The sequence below is a fragment of the Nannobrachium achirus genome (assembly GCF_963921795.1).
Source record: "Nannobrachium achirus genome assembly, chromosome: 14".
Classification (NCBI taxonomy): Eukaryota; Metazoa; Chordata; class Actinopteri; order Myctophiformes; family Myctophidae; genus Nannobrachium; species Nannobrachium achirus.
The window spans coordinates 29,352,583-29,370,336 of NC_137821.1; the positions used below are offsets into that span (position 1 = coordinate 29,352,583).

The following is a 17,754-nucleotide window of genomic DNA, read 5'->3' on the forward strand; positions in this document are numbered from 1 at the left end:
GCCTAACAGTTAATCAAACTTATTGATTTCAATTACAAAATAAATATTGATCATTTAATAAAATAATTGATCCCTGTCATAGAAGAAAATCTTAAGAATAAAAAGTCAAATCCAAATGTATGCTTCTTGATTTTTAAATGAATCGATAAAGTAATGGATAGAATAATTGCTAATTGCAGTCCTAATGTTTACAATCTAACTCATGAGCCTGGCTTTGTCTGTGCTTTGAATTTTGCTTTTATATTCAGGCCATCAAAAGATATGTTCAATTTATGCCTGTGAAATGGCTCTACGTTAAATCACTTGGGTTTGTAATTATTACCTTTTTTCTTAAGCCTAATTTATACTTTGTTGCGTGACATTGAAAAGAACCATTTTCCAACAAAAGATGTACTGTAGGCCTATTTTTATGTATTTATTATACTTATTTTCAGCACTTTGATGCATCTTTTAATATTTACCTGTAACACAGTGCTGTCGTGGATTGGCAACATTGTTGAAGCGCATTGGTCGGAACAAACATAATATTTTCATGGCTTGCAGGAATTGGTAATACTGTGATACAGTACCTGCACAATTCCAATGATTGTACAGGACAGTTTATATAGGCCTATTGCTGGGATGTGTCTGTATCTGCTTTGCAGAATCAGCATGCATGTCGTCAACTCATTGCTATGGTCAATTAAACCAGTCCATTTACAGTACTGTATGACATACAGCCCTCCCTGTTCATGTTTTTCTTTTTTTTCTGATGTTCTTGAAAGTTTGCCGGCCTGTGAATGGGTTACAGACTCATTTTCGGTTATGACGTGTTGCTTCTGTTTAGCCTAGCCCTGTGGCAGTGTACTTAACTTCAACCAGCCTACATGTTGGGGCTAGGCGGGTGATATGACTTCGAATCATTATCACGATTATTTCAAACTTTTGCCTCAATTGCAAATAACAAATTATTATTTTATACACCTAGATTTTCGCCCTTTTTTCCACTGCCCTCATAGTTCTCCTACAAGGTCTGCAGTGTAAATAGTATGGGCTTGCTATTTTTGCACACCAACATTGTACAATGAAGTATAATACAGGGGAAAATATGATATATTTTTTGTGTCGAATCGTGATATATTTGAATTGAATGTAAAAGGATGATTCAATTAACCTGCACGAGCAAGATTAATTGTTTAGAGCTTCTAAATGTCTGTTTGGAATGGATATATTTTTTTGTAAATTGCCCAGCCCTACTACATGTGTGCTTGGATGAGCTCAGATGTGGAGCTGCATGTCACTCTCCACTTGGATTTTCCGTTGTGGCTATCATTTGTCTTTGATGCCTTCGTTCTGCCCCAGTCTCCCTGTATTCATTCCTAGTTTGACTCTGGGGATGATGAGGGGAGTCTGTTATTTTAAAAATCTATCTCACCATCCCTACCACCCTCCCCCATTCCGGCAGCCAGGCACATAGGGAGCCAATTCATATCTCATATTCTAGGCAGATGTCTTATGAGTCCCGGTTTTAACAAAGACGACTGAAGTAGTAGAGTTTGAAGTATTCCATAGGAGCGACATAATTGCCATTTCACATCCCCCACCTGAAGACATGCCTACTCACAGACCCAAAGACTCGGTCTTTGTTTGCCCTCCAGGCTTTAAGCAAAAGCGTGATTTCACCAGCTCGTTTCAAAGGCTCTGCGTCTTTCTTCTGGCTATAGCACTCCCTGAGATGTAGGCCTAAGGTGAATGTAAGTTTATGAACTGTTCCTCGTCACAGCTGAAGAACCCATGAGACCGCTGCCTCATGGTGGTGAGCCAGAAATAATATGTATACATTCAGGCCACCTATTTGCTGCTAAGCTACAACTCCCTTTATAGTATTTGTTGCTGTCGGGTGGAAACCTTGTAGGTCTAAAACTAGCTTTTCACAGTTTTCAGGAAATCTTCACTAGTTTTTCTCAACACAGTTGTACGACAAAGTAGGGCATTTAGTTATCCACCTGTTTCCGCTGGAGTTTACTGGAGATTATTTGGACCACACTTCCGGTTTAACAGCAGACATACAAGCTCACGTCGCGTCGCAGATGCAACCCGTTGTGAGCTTGTAAATCACACTCGGCTGCGGTGCCGGAAGCTCGGTACGACGTCTGCGCAATGCACTATGGGGCGTTGGAAACCCGAAAAAAAAGGCTTCTGCACAAGAGCAATGACATATCTTAGTATAACGAAATGATGTTTTTTCTTTTTTATATTTCACAGTAGAAAAGGTCAAGTGTTAAATATTATTATATTTAATAGATTATTTAGACTATGTATGTAGTTTTGATTTGATGGGAAAAAAGGGAAATAAAACCGTTTGGTTGATTGTTGATGTATTGAAGTATTTGCCAGTTTTATAATGCCTCTATAGGTGACTGTTAATGCATTAAAACCATAAGGGTCTGAAGCTGATGCTCAGTCAGCCACCCCCGCCTCTAAGAAATCAGTCCTCGGCAAAGAATTGTGTAAACAATGTTGATATTAGTTTCCATTTTCTTTTTTTGTCCCCAAGTGAACCCGGTACCTAGGAATAATTTATGCAACTATGGGAATATGAAAATGTATCCTTCCCGGTGATCTGATAGAAAGTTTCTATTTCCTATTAGCTTAGATATTAATTTGCTGAAGTTGCTTGTGAACTTGACCTGCAGCAGAATTGCATGGAGGCCCAGTGATGTGGGCGGAGGAAATTGAATTGCCTGTGTGCACATAAGGAGTGGGTGTCAATCTATTGTAGGTCTTGGAGATAAACGGCTGCAGGAGGGGGGAACACACAGAGCCACAGCCGCGGCGCTGTCAGAGATGCGAGTCTGTGTGAAACCAGACAAATGGCCTGCCATTCGTAATTTAAGATATTTGTCAAGGAGATGGCTAGGTTCTGGTTCTGAGACAAATGCGGTGTTGTTGGAGGCAGCCTTGTGCCCTCGTGTATTCTTGGACTCGTAGAGCTTCAACATAGTGTAACAATGTTGCAAGTCCTCTTTTTTTTAAACATTGCGTTGTGAGCTTACTTTAACCCTGCAAGGCCCGAATTAATTTCTACTGGCCAAAAAAAATCAAAAAAAAAAATCAGATGGTGTTGTAGGAGTCCTAATCACAGGAAAATGTCATTTAAAAAATTAATAGTGTTTTTGTAAGGTTTTATAGCCATAAATCATAAATCATGCTCTAATTTGCATTTTGGTGATATTTTTCACAATATTAACATATGCACGTGTTCTAGACATTCTAATGATCACGAAAAACAATATTACAGGCATTTTACTTATGTTTTAGTGAGGAATAGCTTCAGATAAAAAGTGAGATGTTGTTCGTCCAGACGCTGGAATTTCAACTTCTCTGGGAGGTGTGAATGTCACTCTCTGTGGGGGGTATTTATATGCAAATATCGTGGCCAATGGCATTGTAATACTAAACAATATGATTTAATGGTGATGTTAATGTGAAAAAAAGAACAGGAAAACTAATTATAACACTTTTTAAAAAATGATTTAAAAAACGTTGCCAAAAAGCAACGCTGGGCCTTGCAGGGTTAAAAGAAAATAAAAAAATATTGAAACATAAAAAAAATCATCTACAAAATGGGAAGTCAGGTTAACAAAAATTAACATTGTGGGACAAAGTATTAGCCCTAAGGCATTTAAAATCTGAACATGTGTTACTTTTTTTTAGCACTGTGGAATAGTTAATGCTCATGTCCTCCTGATAAAGGCTCTATACATATTGTATTTTGCATATACAGAATAATATATGTATCTCTGCCCCTGGTTGTGCACAATTGTGAATACATCTTGTCTTATGATTGCAGGGCAGAGCCTAGGGTACGGATTTGTGAATTACGTGGACCCGAAAGATGCAGAAAAAGCCATCAATACCTTAAACGGCCTGAGACTTCAGACCAAAACCATCAAGGTAAGATGCCCTAAATATAATTGTTCTAACCTGTTAAAATAGCTTGGCATTTTATTCTGTCCTTGTGCCAAGATGTATTTTTTCAGTCCAATAAGTCGAGAGGCAATCTGCATTGACAACATTGAAGCCAATTAAATGTGAAGCCAATTAAATCTGTTTCCGTTAACAACAGATGCAGAAAGGCCTACTATTATAGCTCTCTGGCTTGAAGTCAAAGCACTGAGGGGAGAAGAACTGAGAGAGGCATGGCAGCCTATTGTTAATCTGGGCACAGGCAGCTTTGTCTGGGCCTCAAGTAGAGCAGAACTGTTTCTATGGTTGCGTGTGCTATGGAGTGGCTCCCCCATATGTATGATGCCGCTACAGGGAGGTGGCTGCCATTAGCATTCATCAGACAGTGCAGGGACTGGTGTGCTGGTGGAAAAACTCATTTGCTTCATACAGTGTTGCAGGACCTGGGAACGGTTAAGCCCAGATTATTGGATGTGATTTTCCAGAGGGGCCGTACAAGGCATTGGTCTGATCTCTTGAAATGCAGGAGAGGCGAGAGAGAGAGAGAGAGAAAGAAAGAGAAAGTCTTTGTGCACAAACATTTTTTGTCAGTAAATGTGCTGATTGTGATTGGTGCCAAGTCGTGTATTGCAAGATTGATTATTTTGAAGGGGGACCGTGTGGAATGTTGTGAACTCGGTTTCACGTGCACAAATCAAACGTGGCACAAAGCTTTTTCCTCCTGCTTCCGCTCACACCTCTGAAAGTGGAACATGGGAGCATTTTCTTTTCTTTTTTCTTCATACATCACACATCACCAAATTCTCCAGCTGCTCTGTTAGAAGTGCAAATAAACCCCATTGAGCTAGAGGAATATACTTTGCAAGTATTAGCATCAAATGAAGTGTGAAGGTGAGGCTGGGAGCGAGGCAGGGAGGGATGGGGAATGGCAGAGAAGGCTGTGGGGAGGGAGGGAGCTTTAGCTTTTCACTTTCACCTTGTATGCTTGCGCTTCAGGACAGGACTAGGGGAAGGTGAGAGAGGGGCGAGAGAGTGAGGGTCTCATCGATCGGGGAGCACCGAAAAGAATCCTATTTGGAGGTTTAATTAAAGCGAGTGAATTTTATTGATACAATCCATCGGGCGAGATTGCGGAGAGGGGCCTGGCGTAGGACCATTTAGCAGGCCTGACACTGTAATTAAATGCGGCCGCGGTGCGCTCTCCAGATAATAGACGTCCCTGTCACGGGAGCCTGCAGCCACCAGGCACAGGGAATTGCAAGATGCAGCAGACCCTGGCGCTGTCCTCGTGCACGCACACGCTCGGCTTGCAACACAAGTACTATCAAGCCATTTTTGCCCATCGACTAAACTGCGGGCTGTGTCTGTGTGCGTGCATGTTTTTATGCATGTGTCTACATGTCTGCACAGTGTCTCTAGGAAAGGATGGTGCAATGAGGAAAATGAATTTATGACTACTCAGGGGTGTAATGATGTATTGATCCACAGAACCTGGTAGATGACTATCTGGTCCCCCTCTGTTTTCTATTACTCGCCTGTGTTTATGGACAAATGTTGATTTATGGTTAGGCTCCAGCCCAGTGCAGTACAGGCTGCCAGAACACCCGTTCTATCTAGAAAGAAAGAACTGTTGACACATTGGTCTCTGGAGAGAGACCAATTTGTTACTTTGAAGTCCCATTTTTGCGTTTCTGTATGGTTTTTCCACTGCCAACCTATAGTGCTATACATGGTTTCCACAGCCCCCATGGACCATTTATGACAATAGTACATTTTGAGTTAAAAGTTAAAACATTTTAAGCTCCCCTTGAAACGGTATTTAGCTGCCAAGTCGTTAGTATATGCGGTTTGTAATGACAAGGGAGATCTCCATATATGAGCATCAAAGGGACACAGGTAAACGGACAGATACTAATATATCTATATACACACACAAGGGAGACAGGTCAGGTACCCTGACAAAGCCCTCGAAACTATGACTTGTCGAGGGCATATCGGTCGGACATATCGGTCGGATCGACGGTGCAACGTAGGTGTTGGCTCTAGTTTGTGAAATTGGGATCTTTAAGTTTAAATTTAAATTGAAGTACCTAATCTAGTTTTGAGTTTGCTTTTTCTCTGCATTTCATTTTATTTTTATGGGTGTGTGACACCATTGCGTATAAATTGGGCTTTAGCGGTAACAGTGTGAATGCAGCAGTGCACACACTGTATACAGTTTGTTTATGATGATTGAGAGTGACATGTCTGCCTGCAGACTCAGACGGAGCCCAGCGGCTCAAAAACATGCTCCTTGTTTTGAGGTGGTTCTTCCAGTTTTCATTTTAAACTGACTGCTGGGAGTTGTAGTTATAACAGAACACTATAATGACCAGAAGGCTGCCACTGCTGTTGCTATAAAGACTACAAAAATGAATGCTGGGCAGTATGACCTGAAAATAGCACATCTATAAGCTCACAATGCATCATACTGAGCTTTTAGATGGATCTACTATTTCCAGTGTGTGAGAACAGTATTCATTAGCCATATCAATTTGTAAAAGATAAAATACAGTATTTTCTAGTGTGTCTGAGAAATGGAAAAAATAATTATGTTTGGGATGTGGAAACATTTGAAATACAAATTGTGAGAAAATGATAACATGAACTCAGTATCGTGAATCGTTGCACCCCTAGAGCAGAGTGAACTATCTCTCTCTGTGATGTCACGCTTTTCACATTCATGCTAGATTGCCTTCATGAGAATCATGAAGAATGCCCCTGGTTTCCAAAGCAGCCTGACGAATGATTTTACATCGCCTTATGAGAAAATAGGGAGCAAATACAAGAAGTAGATTTGGGGGAGGAAACCACACTGCCATTGTTTAGCTTTTGTTCTGAAGGTCAAGTGTATTTCAAATGCTGTGCATTGCAATGTCAATATAAAATATTTGACATTTTGTTTATTTTATCTTGCTGTCCTAATAATGACATTACAATAACTTGTAATGTGATTCTCAGGTTCTAAAGGACAAGGAAGTGTCATTTGTTGTACGTGTGTGTCTGTGTATTTACAGCCTTTTAATTGGACCTGAACTCCTTGATCTGACGGAACAGTGTGTTTCTGCTTACATTCTCTTGACCAGAAATAGGCCATAGTGTCAGCTCTCATCTGTTGGTGTGAACAAATGTAACGGGAAATGTGATGTATAGCCTACCCGCTCTGATGCAATGCATTTTGAGAGGTGTGTGTGTGTGTGTGTGTGTGTGTGTGTACATAATGTTGAACCCTTCTGCAATGCCTTGTACCAGCTAACCAACAGTCACGCTATCTGTCTCCCTGCCCCTTAAGGTCTCCTACGCTCGTCCAAGCTCGGCCTCCATCAGAGATGCAAATTTGTACGTCAGTGGTTTGCCAAAAACCATGACTCAGAAGGAACTGGAGCAGCTCTTCTCCCAGTACGGGCGCATCATTACCTCACGCATTCTGGTGGACCAGGTGACTGGTGAGTATAATATGACAATGCCACACGACACAATTATCTATCTACACGCATTGAGAGCTTGTAGATGGTCCATTTTCAGTTATTATTTCAAGATTAGAGCAATTTTAGAAGCATCTTCCATAAAATCTTTATTAATCTGGGATATTTCATATAAAAGCAGGTTAAAAAGGTTAAAGGCTCAATCTGATTTCTTCACCTGGTTGGCTGTATGTTGAACAGCAGGAACGATATGACTAAATCTAAAATATCATAATTTAGCATATTGTGTTTAGGAAACTGTGCTGGGGCTCCTTTCATAAATCACACATTAGGACTTGGCCATACAAAGTGTTTGTCATGAGATTTTATTTTGCTTTAATCCATTTAGGCCTAAGATTATTGACTGCTTTAACTATTCAAAAATAGCAGATATACAAGCTCACAGCGCGGCACCGAGTGCCACGCTGCGAGCTTGTAGATCAGCTATTTTTGAAAAATCATGATTTTGAATGAAGTTTAAAAGCAAACATTTGTAACTCAAATATTTGCTTCTGGGGGGTCCCTGGAACAACATATTTTGAGATGGGCCGTGGCCAAATACCTGTAATTTTGGGGGTCCTTGACGTGAAAAAGTTTGAGAACCACTGATTTAGAGGAAGGATTTAGAAGTCGGGTCAAAGGTATTCAAAGACTTGCACACATTTTCACGATTTAAAAAAAATAGCAGATCTACAAGCTCGCAGCCGCGCTGTGAGCTTGTATATCTGCTATTTTTCTAAAGTTAAAGCATACAATAATGGTTAAAGTGGTTAAAATCTAACGCAACTCGGGCGCGTTCCAGGTATTTGAGAGTTGATCCCCCCCCCCAATCCTCATATCCTCATCTGATCATCCTCACCGTTTTCCTCTCTCCGCATCGCCCTCCATTCCTCCCCCTTCCATGCCTGCTCTGGTTGCCTGGCAAGGTGCCACCATCAGGCCCAAGAAATACATCAAACATGTCGCTATGTGGTCCCCCAAAAAATGCAATTTTCCACTGGAGCAGTTCATAAATATGCATCGATGGATAGAATATGAAATCAGTGTAAAGTAGTAGGACTCTACGCCTGGTAATTCCCTTTCTCCTTTTTCTCCTTTCCGCTTACAACCCCCCTCTCAGCTGCTTGCATTCACCTTCTCGCTCGCCCTCCCTTTTTGCCTGCTTTTTTTTTATTCCCTGAGGTTGTAGCTCTAGCTTGTTTTTGTGGCAAGAAGTAAAATACATTTACTACAACTTATAATCTTCATTTCCCAAACTGCCATGTGGAAAGGGATCCTTATAAAATACAAATAAACAGAATTTCTCACAGCTGTATACCAACATGTCTATGCCTCTTTCCATTCCCTGCTGCAGCAGAGGGCAAGATGCTTTGAGGCAAGGATTAATAGAGAAAGCCTTTTGCTATATTTTTGACACAATGGTGTCATGTGAAAATGGCTGATCTACAAGCTCATGCGAAAATGGCTGATCTACAAGCTCACAACATGTGAGCTGCAGATTGGTTATTCCGGCGGTTGAAAAATTATGTCAGTATTTCTTTTTTGGGACATTCTCACCTATAATGACATCCAACATTTTCCAAATCCGCGATTCGATTTGACTTTCCATTTGATTCAATTTCCAATTATTTCTTTAAAAAAAGGTTTCTAAATAAATAACTTATTTGTATAAAAACAATGATTCTGTGCTTCCTTCAAGAGCATCATAAAATGAGGAGTATTTGAAGGATTTTCAGTTTCCCTGTCATTATTGTAGTATGCTGTGATGGTCAAGTAGCTCTGTTGCTCAAAGCAATTCATTTGCATTGCTCAGTCCTTCGACACGCTCATTCTGAATCTGACTTACAGTAAGGCATGAACGTAGACCGTAAAGCTTTTCATATGGAAGGCTTTGGAAAGCTGGCTTGCTGCATTAGTGTTGCAGCTGCATTTTCAGATGGCCCCTAATTCTTTTTCAATGAGAGGTGATGTCTCAGACGGCACTGCTCATGTGAATGGTCTTGGTGGCACACATTAATGCAACATTAACTACTGTTCATCTTTGAAATGTTTACCCTTTTGCCTTCCGACGTGCACAATGCGTGAGAAACACAGAAACGATAACTGCCCGCTTCCCTTAGGACACAAATGCACAGGAACACTAAATGCAATACTGCAGGAATTACAAACCTCCTTAACATTCATATACATTTTCGATTCAGAATCGAAATCGTGACACCCGTAGTTATTCTAGGTTGTGATTAGTACAAGAACTGCCGGTGCAAATTACAGTATGCATCCGATTGCCTTTTCTGCTTGGTAATAAACAGATTTTGAAAATGCCTTGTTCTTCTGAGTAACTGCTTCAAAATAATCTGGGCCCAGAGTGTGCAGGTTACAAATGTTGAAGCATTGGACATTTTCAAGCTCTTTCTTAACCTCCTCTGATAACTGTAAATGTTGTTATAGAATGCTTCCATGAAAATCTAAAATTGAATTATTAGCTGCCAGACATAATCATCGTGAATGTTCCTTCTGCCCAGGAGTCTCCAGAGGGGTGGGCTTCATCCGCTTTGACCGACGAATTGAAGCCGAAGAGGCCATCAAGGGTCTGAACTGCCAGAAGCCTCCCGGTGCCACGGAGCCAATCACGGTGAAGTTTGCCAACAATCCCAGTCAAAAGACTAGCCAAGCGCTTCTCTCCCAGCTGTACCAGTCCCCCAATCGAAGGTACCCAGGACCCCTCGCGCAGCAAGCACAGCGCTTCAGGTGAGATTAAAGTGAAATAAATTAAATCCAATCAGAACCAGACTTCGTTAATACTGCTACTGACACTGAATATGTTGACCTTCAAGTCTGTTGAAATTAGCATTTAAATAGTCTCGGCAGTATTGTGAAAATCAGTGTTGTGTTGGAGCTCATCAAGACTGGCCAGAATAATTCGGCACTTTCAGTCTTTACATTTTGAAGCGTGGCTCGTCCTTTTGCAGATGTAGTTTCCTACTACACTTTGGTTTGAGGTTCTCTGGATAATTAAGACAGCGGGTGATTTGAGGTGTTCAAGGCAAAGGCTAGGCTACTTAACGTCATGGAATGTTTTGCGCACAGTCTGAGAAGGAGGAAAGGAAAACTATCAGGATAGGAATATATATATGATGATGGTCATGTGGGATTATAATGTTAACTTTTTTTATTGAATAACTTTGTTCCTACTGAAGAGTGTAGCACCTTGGTCAAAGAAATTGGTAGATAATAATGGTGTCCCTTTTTGTGATCTAACGTTACTGCTATACTATAGCTGTCAAGCACAGAGAAATGTGTGAATTTCTCCTTGACATGAAGCAAATCTTTGTTTGCACTGTTTTAAAGCAAACTCGTGCTCTTCCCAACCTTGTTGTGTCTGAATCAAGTGGATGTTTCCTGTTTGCTCTGTTGTGTAGCTAGAATATCGACATGCAAGGCAAATGTCAGCAGGTTAATAAGGATGGGATTGTCTTGGGAATAACGTGGCAGGAGAACAGCTGACTCCACTTAGTCTCTAGTTATCGATTCATCTCTGTGGCTCCTTGACGCTAACTTTATGAAAATGTATTCATTTATCTCATGGAAACCATCATGCATACTGGAGCTAATATATGTATTGGTTTTTGTGTGTTTGGTTTCAGGTTGGACAATCTGCTTAACATGGCCTATGGAGTCAAAAGGTAATTTAGATTTCATTCTAGTTTTGATTGGACTGATTTCTGGGTTTATAAGTCTGTCTTGATTTTCAGAAACTGCTGGGAAATGTATGATCTGGTTTGTTTTAATTTTCCATGACTGGCATTGTGTGTAGTGGTACGCTTTTGTGTGAGGGCACAGAATTAAGTGGTACTCAATCACTAAGGTGGCACTTTCAGGAAGATTAAATCTGTTTCCAGGTATCAGTGTTTTCCCCTTGATTTACTATGGGGCATTGACCATCTGACGGTGAACATCTTTGTAATGAGCAATGGGCTGACAGTTCCTTATGGTTTCAGTACCAACTTATGCAGTGTCATTGGACTGGTAAACACTAGTGTGGTAGTGTGTGTTGTGTCCTGTAGCGAGTGTGAAGATACAATACATGTGAGGGGGGTGGGTGGAGAAAGGGAGGAGAGATGGCTGGGGGCGAATTAAGCCCCCAGAACGGCTTGTACATATTGAAGCCGTCGACCATAGTGGCCAAAGCTGGAACTGCAGGCGGGGTGAAAAATACATGCACAAGCAAAAGGGCGCGCCGCTGGGGTCTGCCATGGGGTTCAATGGATGCTGTTCGACGTTTGTGACGTAATTGACCTATCGCTATGCCCCTCCTAAAGCCGTCTTTGTCCAATGCCACGTTAGCGACAGGTTACTAAGGCGGGTGCCTTGGCAAGCTGCCATGGCGGCGTGCAGACTGCAGAGGAGAAGCCAGCTGTCAAAATCCCATGTTAAACCTGACACAAACGCACGTCCAGGAAGAAAACAATAGCCTATACTAAAGTCAGATTAACATACAGTACACAAGTGTTACCAGTTATATTTTCTCATGAAGTGCTCCTAAATTATTCCCGTGGGTTTGTAGGTCAGTGCAATCCGTTCTGTTTTTGTTCAGTGTTTGTGACACGGAGCGAGTGGGTGGGACGTTCGCGAACGAATCGAGTCTTTTGAACGGCTCTTTGAAATGAACGATATGATTCGGTTCACAGTAGGGAGCCGTTCCTTTCTAATGAACAGTGGTGGGAAAAGTACTACATTTCTTTACTTAGGTAAACATATCAATACTGCAATCAAGTTTGGAATGTTATTAATGTACTTGAGTAAAAGTAAAATAGTATTGGTATCAAAATGTACTTAAAGTACCAATATTAGAACGTACTCATTATGCAGAATGCCCTGTTTCACAGGTTTTCCAATGAGTAAATGTAGAAAAATCATTTGCAAATAGCCGATCTACAAGCTCACAATTCATTCAATGCATCGCAACGTGACACATTGTGAGCTTGTAGATCACCTATTTTCAAATGCCAGAAATGTATCCAATGGCCAAATGTATAGGCCTATTTGGGTGGAAGTGATTTGCAATCATAATCAAAATCTACAAAGTAACCAGTAACTAAAATGAGCCAGTCTTTTGAATGGCTCTTTGAAAGGAACGGATCTCAGAGTCAGAGATCCGGCTCACTTCAAAGAACCATAAATCCCATCTCTATCTAGCAGCCAGACTCGGTACACCGATGCGCGCCGCCATGGCAGCTTGCCAAGTCAGCTGCGTTAGTAACCTGTTGCTAACTTGGCATTGGACAAGGACGGCTTTAGGAGGGGCATAGCGATCGGTCAATTGTGTCTCTACGTAACAAATTTTGGCACATCCAGATTTCCCCCACAATGCACCTGGATCGGCTTCTTACGGGTGCTTCAAAACGCCACTGAGCAACTTGCATTGAAATGAATAGCTGGGGGCGGGTCTATCCACTCTCTACTGATGGGTCACCCACTGAGTGACTTCCCTGCTCCTCCACTCTGGGCAATCATTCCCCCCCCCTGCAACATGCTATTGTGTTGACCAACCGCTTTAGAACATTGGTATTTTATTTCCAATATCAACCGACTAAATATAAAGGACTCTTCAGTGTTTCAGGAAGTGAAGGATGACTAATAATTACTATATACTGTACATATAGATAGAGATGGACACACACACGGTTGGTATTTACTGCCCGTCAAAATGTTGGACCCATATTCTCATTCAATGTTTTTTGTTTATTTTCGACATTGTTTATTTAATTAATACTGAACACATTAAAAACGAACTATGAAAGAACATGGAATTATACATTATATATATGGAATACAGTTTTTGATTCTTCAAAGTAGACACCTTCTATGATAGCTTAGTACTCTTTGTCTTGAATGAGTTTCCAGAGGTGCTGAGTACTGGTTGGGTTTTCCCTCACTGTGCTCCAACTAATCCCAAACCATCTCAATTTGGAAATCGGGTGAATGTGGAGGCCAGGTCATCTGACGCAGCACTCCATTACTCTCCCTCTTGGTTAAATAGCTCTTGTATAGCCTGGGGGTGTGTGTTCTCTTGGGGTCATTGTCCTGTTAAAAAACAATGGTCCCATAAAGCGCTTACAGATGGGATGGCCGTGTCGCTGTAGCTTTTTGCTATGCTTTTAGCATAATACTTGATTGTACTCCTTTATACTGTTTACAATCTTGTTAATAGTATTATTAGTATTCAATCAATCAAAACCAACATGCAGAAACCATCCACTCACCACCTCTGTCTCACAAAGACACAGTGAGACAGTGTTTTAAAGAGGTGGTGCCATAGTGTTGTTCTTTTTCTGGTTTCCATGTGTCTGTGAGGTTGACAGTACTTCTCCCCTGGTGTGGTTGTTAAGAGCAATTATGTATTCCCTTTGTATTTTGGATTTCTTCCTGGAGGCTGACACCTTGTGTCAAAAGTGCCGATCCAAAAACAGTGATTAAATGACATCATAATCATCATCATAGGTGTAGCTAACTTCAGCTGGGTCACCACCCACCTGAACAACCAGTCATACTTAATGAACTTGTGGGTGTGGCCACATCAAAACCTGATTTTAACTCTTTCTGTACACTCTTTTGGAAAAAGTCCTCCTCCTAGTTTAATCATAAAACCTGATAATCATGTCTTAGGGGGGAAATAAATCATGGCACTGCATCTTTAAGTATGTTTTCATAACTACTGTATATGGGAATTATTTAAATCAGAGGTTTTTGAAAAAGTGACCCTAGTGGAGGAAGCTGCTGCTGGACACTGTATTGCCAGGACTTAGGTCAATATTGGCCTGTAAGCGAACATTGTACATGCCTAGCATTTAAAAGCGGACATATTTGCAATGCTCTTGAAGCCTCTATTGTAAAAGGTTGAGTCAAATCTACTGTATATTATTGATGATTATTTGTTGATGGGGAGTTTACAGTTTAGTTGAGTTTAGCATGTTGCACTTGATCCACTCCTGACATTACATAATTGCTCAACTGAATGTTGGGGGTGAAGTAGATGTAGCTGCTCAAACACCCTTTTCCAACATTTAAAAATCAAACCAAGAAAACCAAGGCTCGCACTCTGAAATAAAAGTCCATATTTTTTATTGTTCTGTATGCCTCAAATTGACAAGATGACAGACGTTTCGCTATCCAGCCTTCATCTCACTGATGAGGGCTGGATTGCCAAGACGTCTATCATCTTGTCAATTTGAAGTATATGGAACAATAGAAAATATGGACTTTTATTTCTGAGTGACACTTCATGGTTTGATTTGTTGAATAGTTATTTGGATAACACACCAGAGTGGTCAGAGGACGGTGATGGAGTTAAGACTGTTTTCCAACATTTACAAAACATGTCTTTATGAGAAGTACTGTTTTACACATTATTTAATCATTATCCAGCATTTAAAATTATCTATTTCCCTGCCCCTATCTGTACATAATTCCATGTGTGTTCTTTCATAGTTTTGATGTGTTCAGTATGAATCTCCAATGTAGTAAATAATAGAAATGACAATGAGAAGATGTTTCTAAACATTTGACTGTGTGCGTACGTATGTACATACATCTTGTAGATGGGCTGTCTTTGCTATATAGGAAAAGCTTTTACGTGTGTCTGTTGGTTTGATAAAGATTGAACCAATGAAAAGTACTATATGGAAAAACTGTTTCACGAAATGGCTACATTGCGGCCATGGGAACACATTTGAATTTTCCATTTCTTGAAAAGTAACAGTTTTGGACATACAAGGTTTACAGCCGACAATGACGATACACAATGTAACACTAATACTTAAGGAGGATCTGTTCCTTGCCATCATCGATTCTAGAGTTACGTTTGGTTGTCAGTGCAACTCCAACAGAAATTTAGACCATACAATCCGTTTGGTTAAAATGTCATCCATGCATCTTGTGATCTACCCACTACACCTTGATCTATTATGGACGGTGATTCTCCCTCTTAAACTTTATTGTGTCTGAAACGTGTTCAGAAGTCTCTGAAATGGTACTTTGTTTGAGCTCAATTGAACAGAAAGCCTTCCTAGAGGATGACTGAAGTTCGGTTCCCTAAAGGCTCAAAGGCCTATCACTGGCAATGCTAGACTTGTGATTTCTCTTCTCTGCTGCTGGTTGGCTGGTGTCTTGGTTGCCAAATCTCTCTCGGGTTCCTTGATGCTGGGAGCACACCTGTCATGGTGGATGTTCCCTGAGAGGCCAACTGGAGCAGCTAATCTCATCTGACACCTGCTGAAATAATTCATGGCTTTTCCTATGCACTTTGGATTTTGTTCTTCATACCGCAAGACCAGATTTACCTAAGATCAAGGGCTTAGGGACTAATTATTGCAGTCTTGGAAAATAGTTTAATTATATATATATATATATATATATATATATATATATATACTGTATATAGTTTATGACCAATGCTTTTGATAGTATTCACAGGGAACGTGGATTTATTACACCATCTCATCTGTTGGAACTTTTGTGCTGTGCAGTTGAGATAAACACCTCAGTATATTCTTCTTCTGAAGGACTGTCTGTGTAAATTATTGTCTAGCTTTGAGGCTTGCCAAAGAATTTGATTATCCAATGATTTATGAAGTGTCGGCAGTCTTTTTTTTTTCCTTGTACACCTATTTTGAAGAGTAATGTAAACATGCCTCAGGCCTGTAGAGTTGTTCTGTTACTGCTCATTGAAATGTTTTTTTTTTTGTATTTGTTTCCCCCCCCGAAAGGCCTGTTGAGTGTTTTGTCTTGAACCGTGCTGTGTTTGTGTGTTTTTACAGCAGGTTCTCCCCCATGGCCATCGATGGGGTAACCAGTCTGGCTGGCATCAACATCCCAGGGCACGCGGGCACTGGCTGGTGCATCTTCGTCTACAACCTGGCTCCAGACGCAGATGAAAGCATCCTGTGGCAGATGTTTGGGCCCTTTGGCGCAGTCACAAATGTCAAGGTCATCCGCGATTTCAACACAAACAAGTGCAAAGGATTCGGTTTTGTCACCATGACTAACTATGATGAAGCAGCTGTGGCCATCGCTAGCTTGAATGGATACCGCCTCGGAGATAGAGTTCTCCAAGTGTCATTCAAAACCAACAAAACGCACAAAGCCTAATAACCCACTCCCGATTGTTTCTGGAAAACTCTGCAGAAAAGGGAAACGTATCGACCGTATACTTTCTACATTAGTAAAACCATCTTTGTAAAATCAGTGTTACAAAGGAAAACGATATTTGGCGTCCAACAGCGTGATTTTCTTCTCCTTCATTGCTAAGCTTTGAATCTTCTTGATATAATTTATGTTGAACCAGAAAAAAAATCAGCAGGTTTTCAGGCCTGTGATGTTGCATTCTATTGCTGTCTCTACGGATGGACCTTCTAAAATGTTACTACTAGGTTTTCGTTGTTTTGTTGCCCATCTGCTTTGAAAAAGTAAGTCTTGTAAGGCTTTGTGTAGTGATTTATTTTGTATTTTTCTGTGTTCTGATTTGCCTTAGGTGCGTTACGCTTTCAGTGGTTAAAGTATTTATTTTTGGACGATTTTCAGTTTTTGTTTTTGTAAGTATTGTTTGTTGTAATATCAGTTGGTTCTTGGTTGGCTGCATAATGTTGCTTATTGTAAAATTTAATGGAGAAAAGACAAAAAAAATTCTTAAAGCAGTACCTTGCCAAAGAGCTAAGAACCTCTTTGATGTGGGTTTAAAAAGCATCTATTTTTATAAAAAGAAAAATTTGGAGAAACTTTTTACTGGACCTGGAGCAAATATTTTGACTTGGATACTTTGAGAAATATCTTCATATGACACCTTGTGAGCTTTTGAACTTTACCAGAAAGTTTGCAGCGGTTGAAATTTCTGGAGAGATTTATGATGTAAAAGATACCTTTTGAGATCTTTGTATTATCTTTAGATTCTAGAATCAATGGCAGTGCTGGTTTCATTTGTAAAATCATCTGTGGGTTGTCCCATCATCCCTGGTTGTTATATGACTAGCAACTCACTTTCAGATTTGATTTGGAAACAGACAGAAAAATACAAAGGTTTATTCGCGAAAAGTGCATGCAAAATTATAACGTGGAAATATCTTAAAAGGTAACGGGGGATAAAAATCTGTTCTTCCGTAAGAATTCCCTTCAGACAGAGCTCATGGTGTTTCGTGGTGTACTTATGCTATATCATTAAAGGCTGAATTTGTCTTACTATCAACTAATAAGGGTTTTTACCTGCTTTGTATGTAAGATTTAAGGAAGACGGGCTGACGATGGCAGCAGC

At 40.5% G+C, this 17,754-nt stretch overlaps 1 protein-coding gene across 1 annotated transcript in view; it reads left to right on the forward strand.

Moving 5' to 3' along the window:
* Window positions 1-16,598, forward strand: part of elavl2 (ELAV like neuron-specific RNA binding protein 2) — a gene marked incomplete at its 3' end in the record, with an annotated part of 33,822 nt that extends 17,224 nt beyond the window's left edge. The window contains exons 4-8 of the mRNA XM_080741946.1: window positions 3,833-3,936; window positions 7,280-7,433; window positions 9,974-10,199; window positions 11,096-11,134; window positions 16,268-16,598. Coding sequence (XP_080598072.1) covers window positions 3,833-3,936; window positions 7,280-7,433; window positions 9,974-10,199; window positions 11,096-11,134; window positions 16,268-16,598 — 854 coding nt within the window. The remainder of the gene's footprint in view (window positions 1-3,832; window positions 3,937-7,279; window positions 7,434-9,973; window positions 10,200-11,095; window positions 11,135-16,267) is intronic.
* Window positions 16,599-17,754: the final 1,156 nt, after the last annotated feature.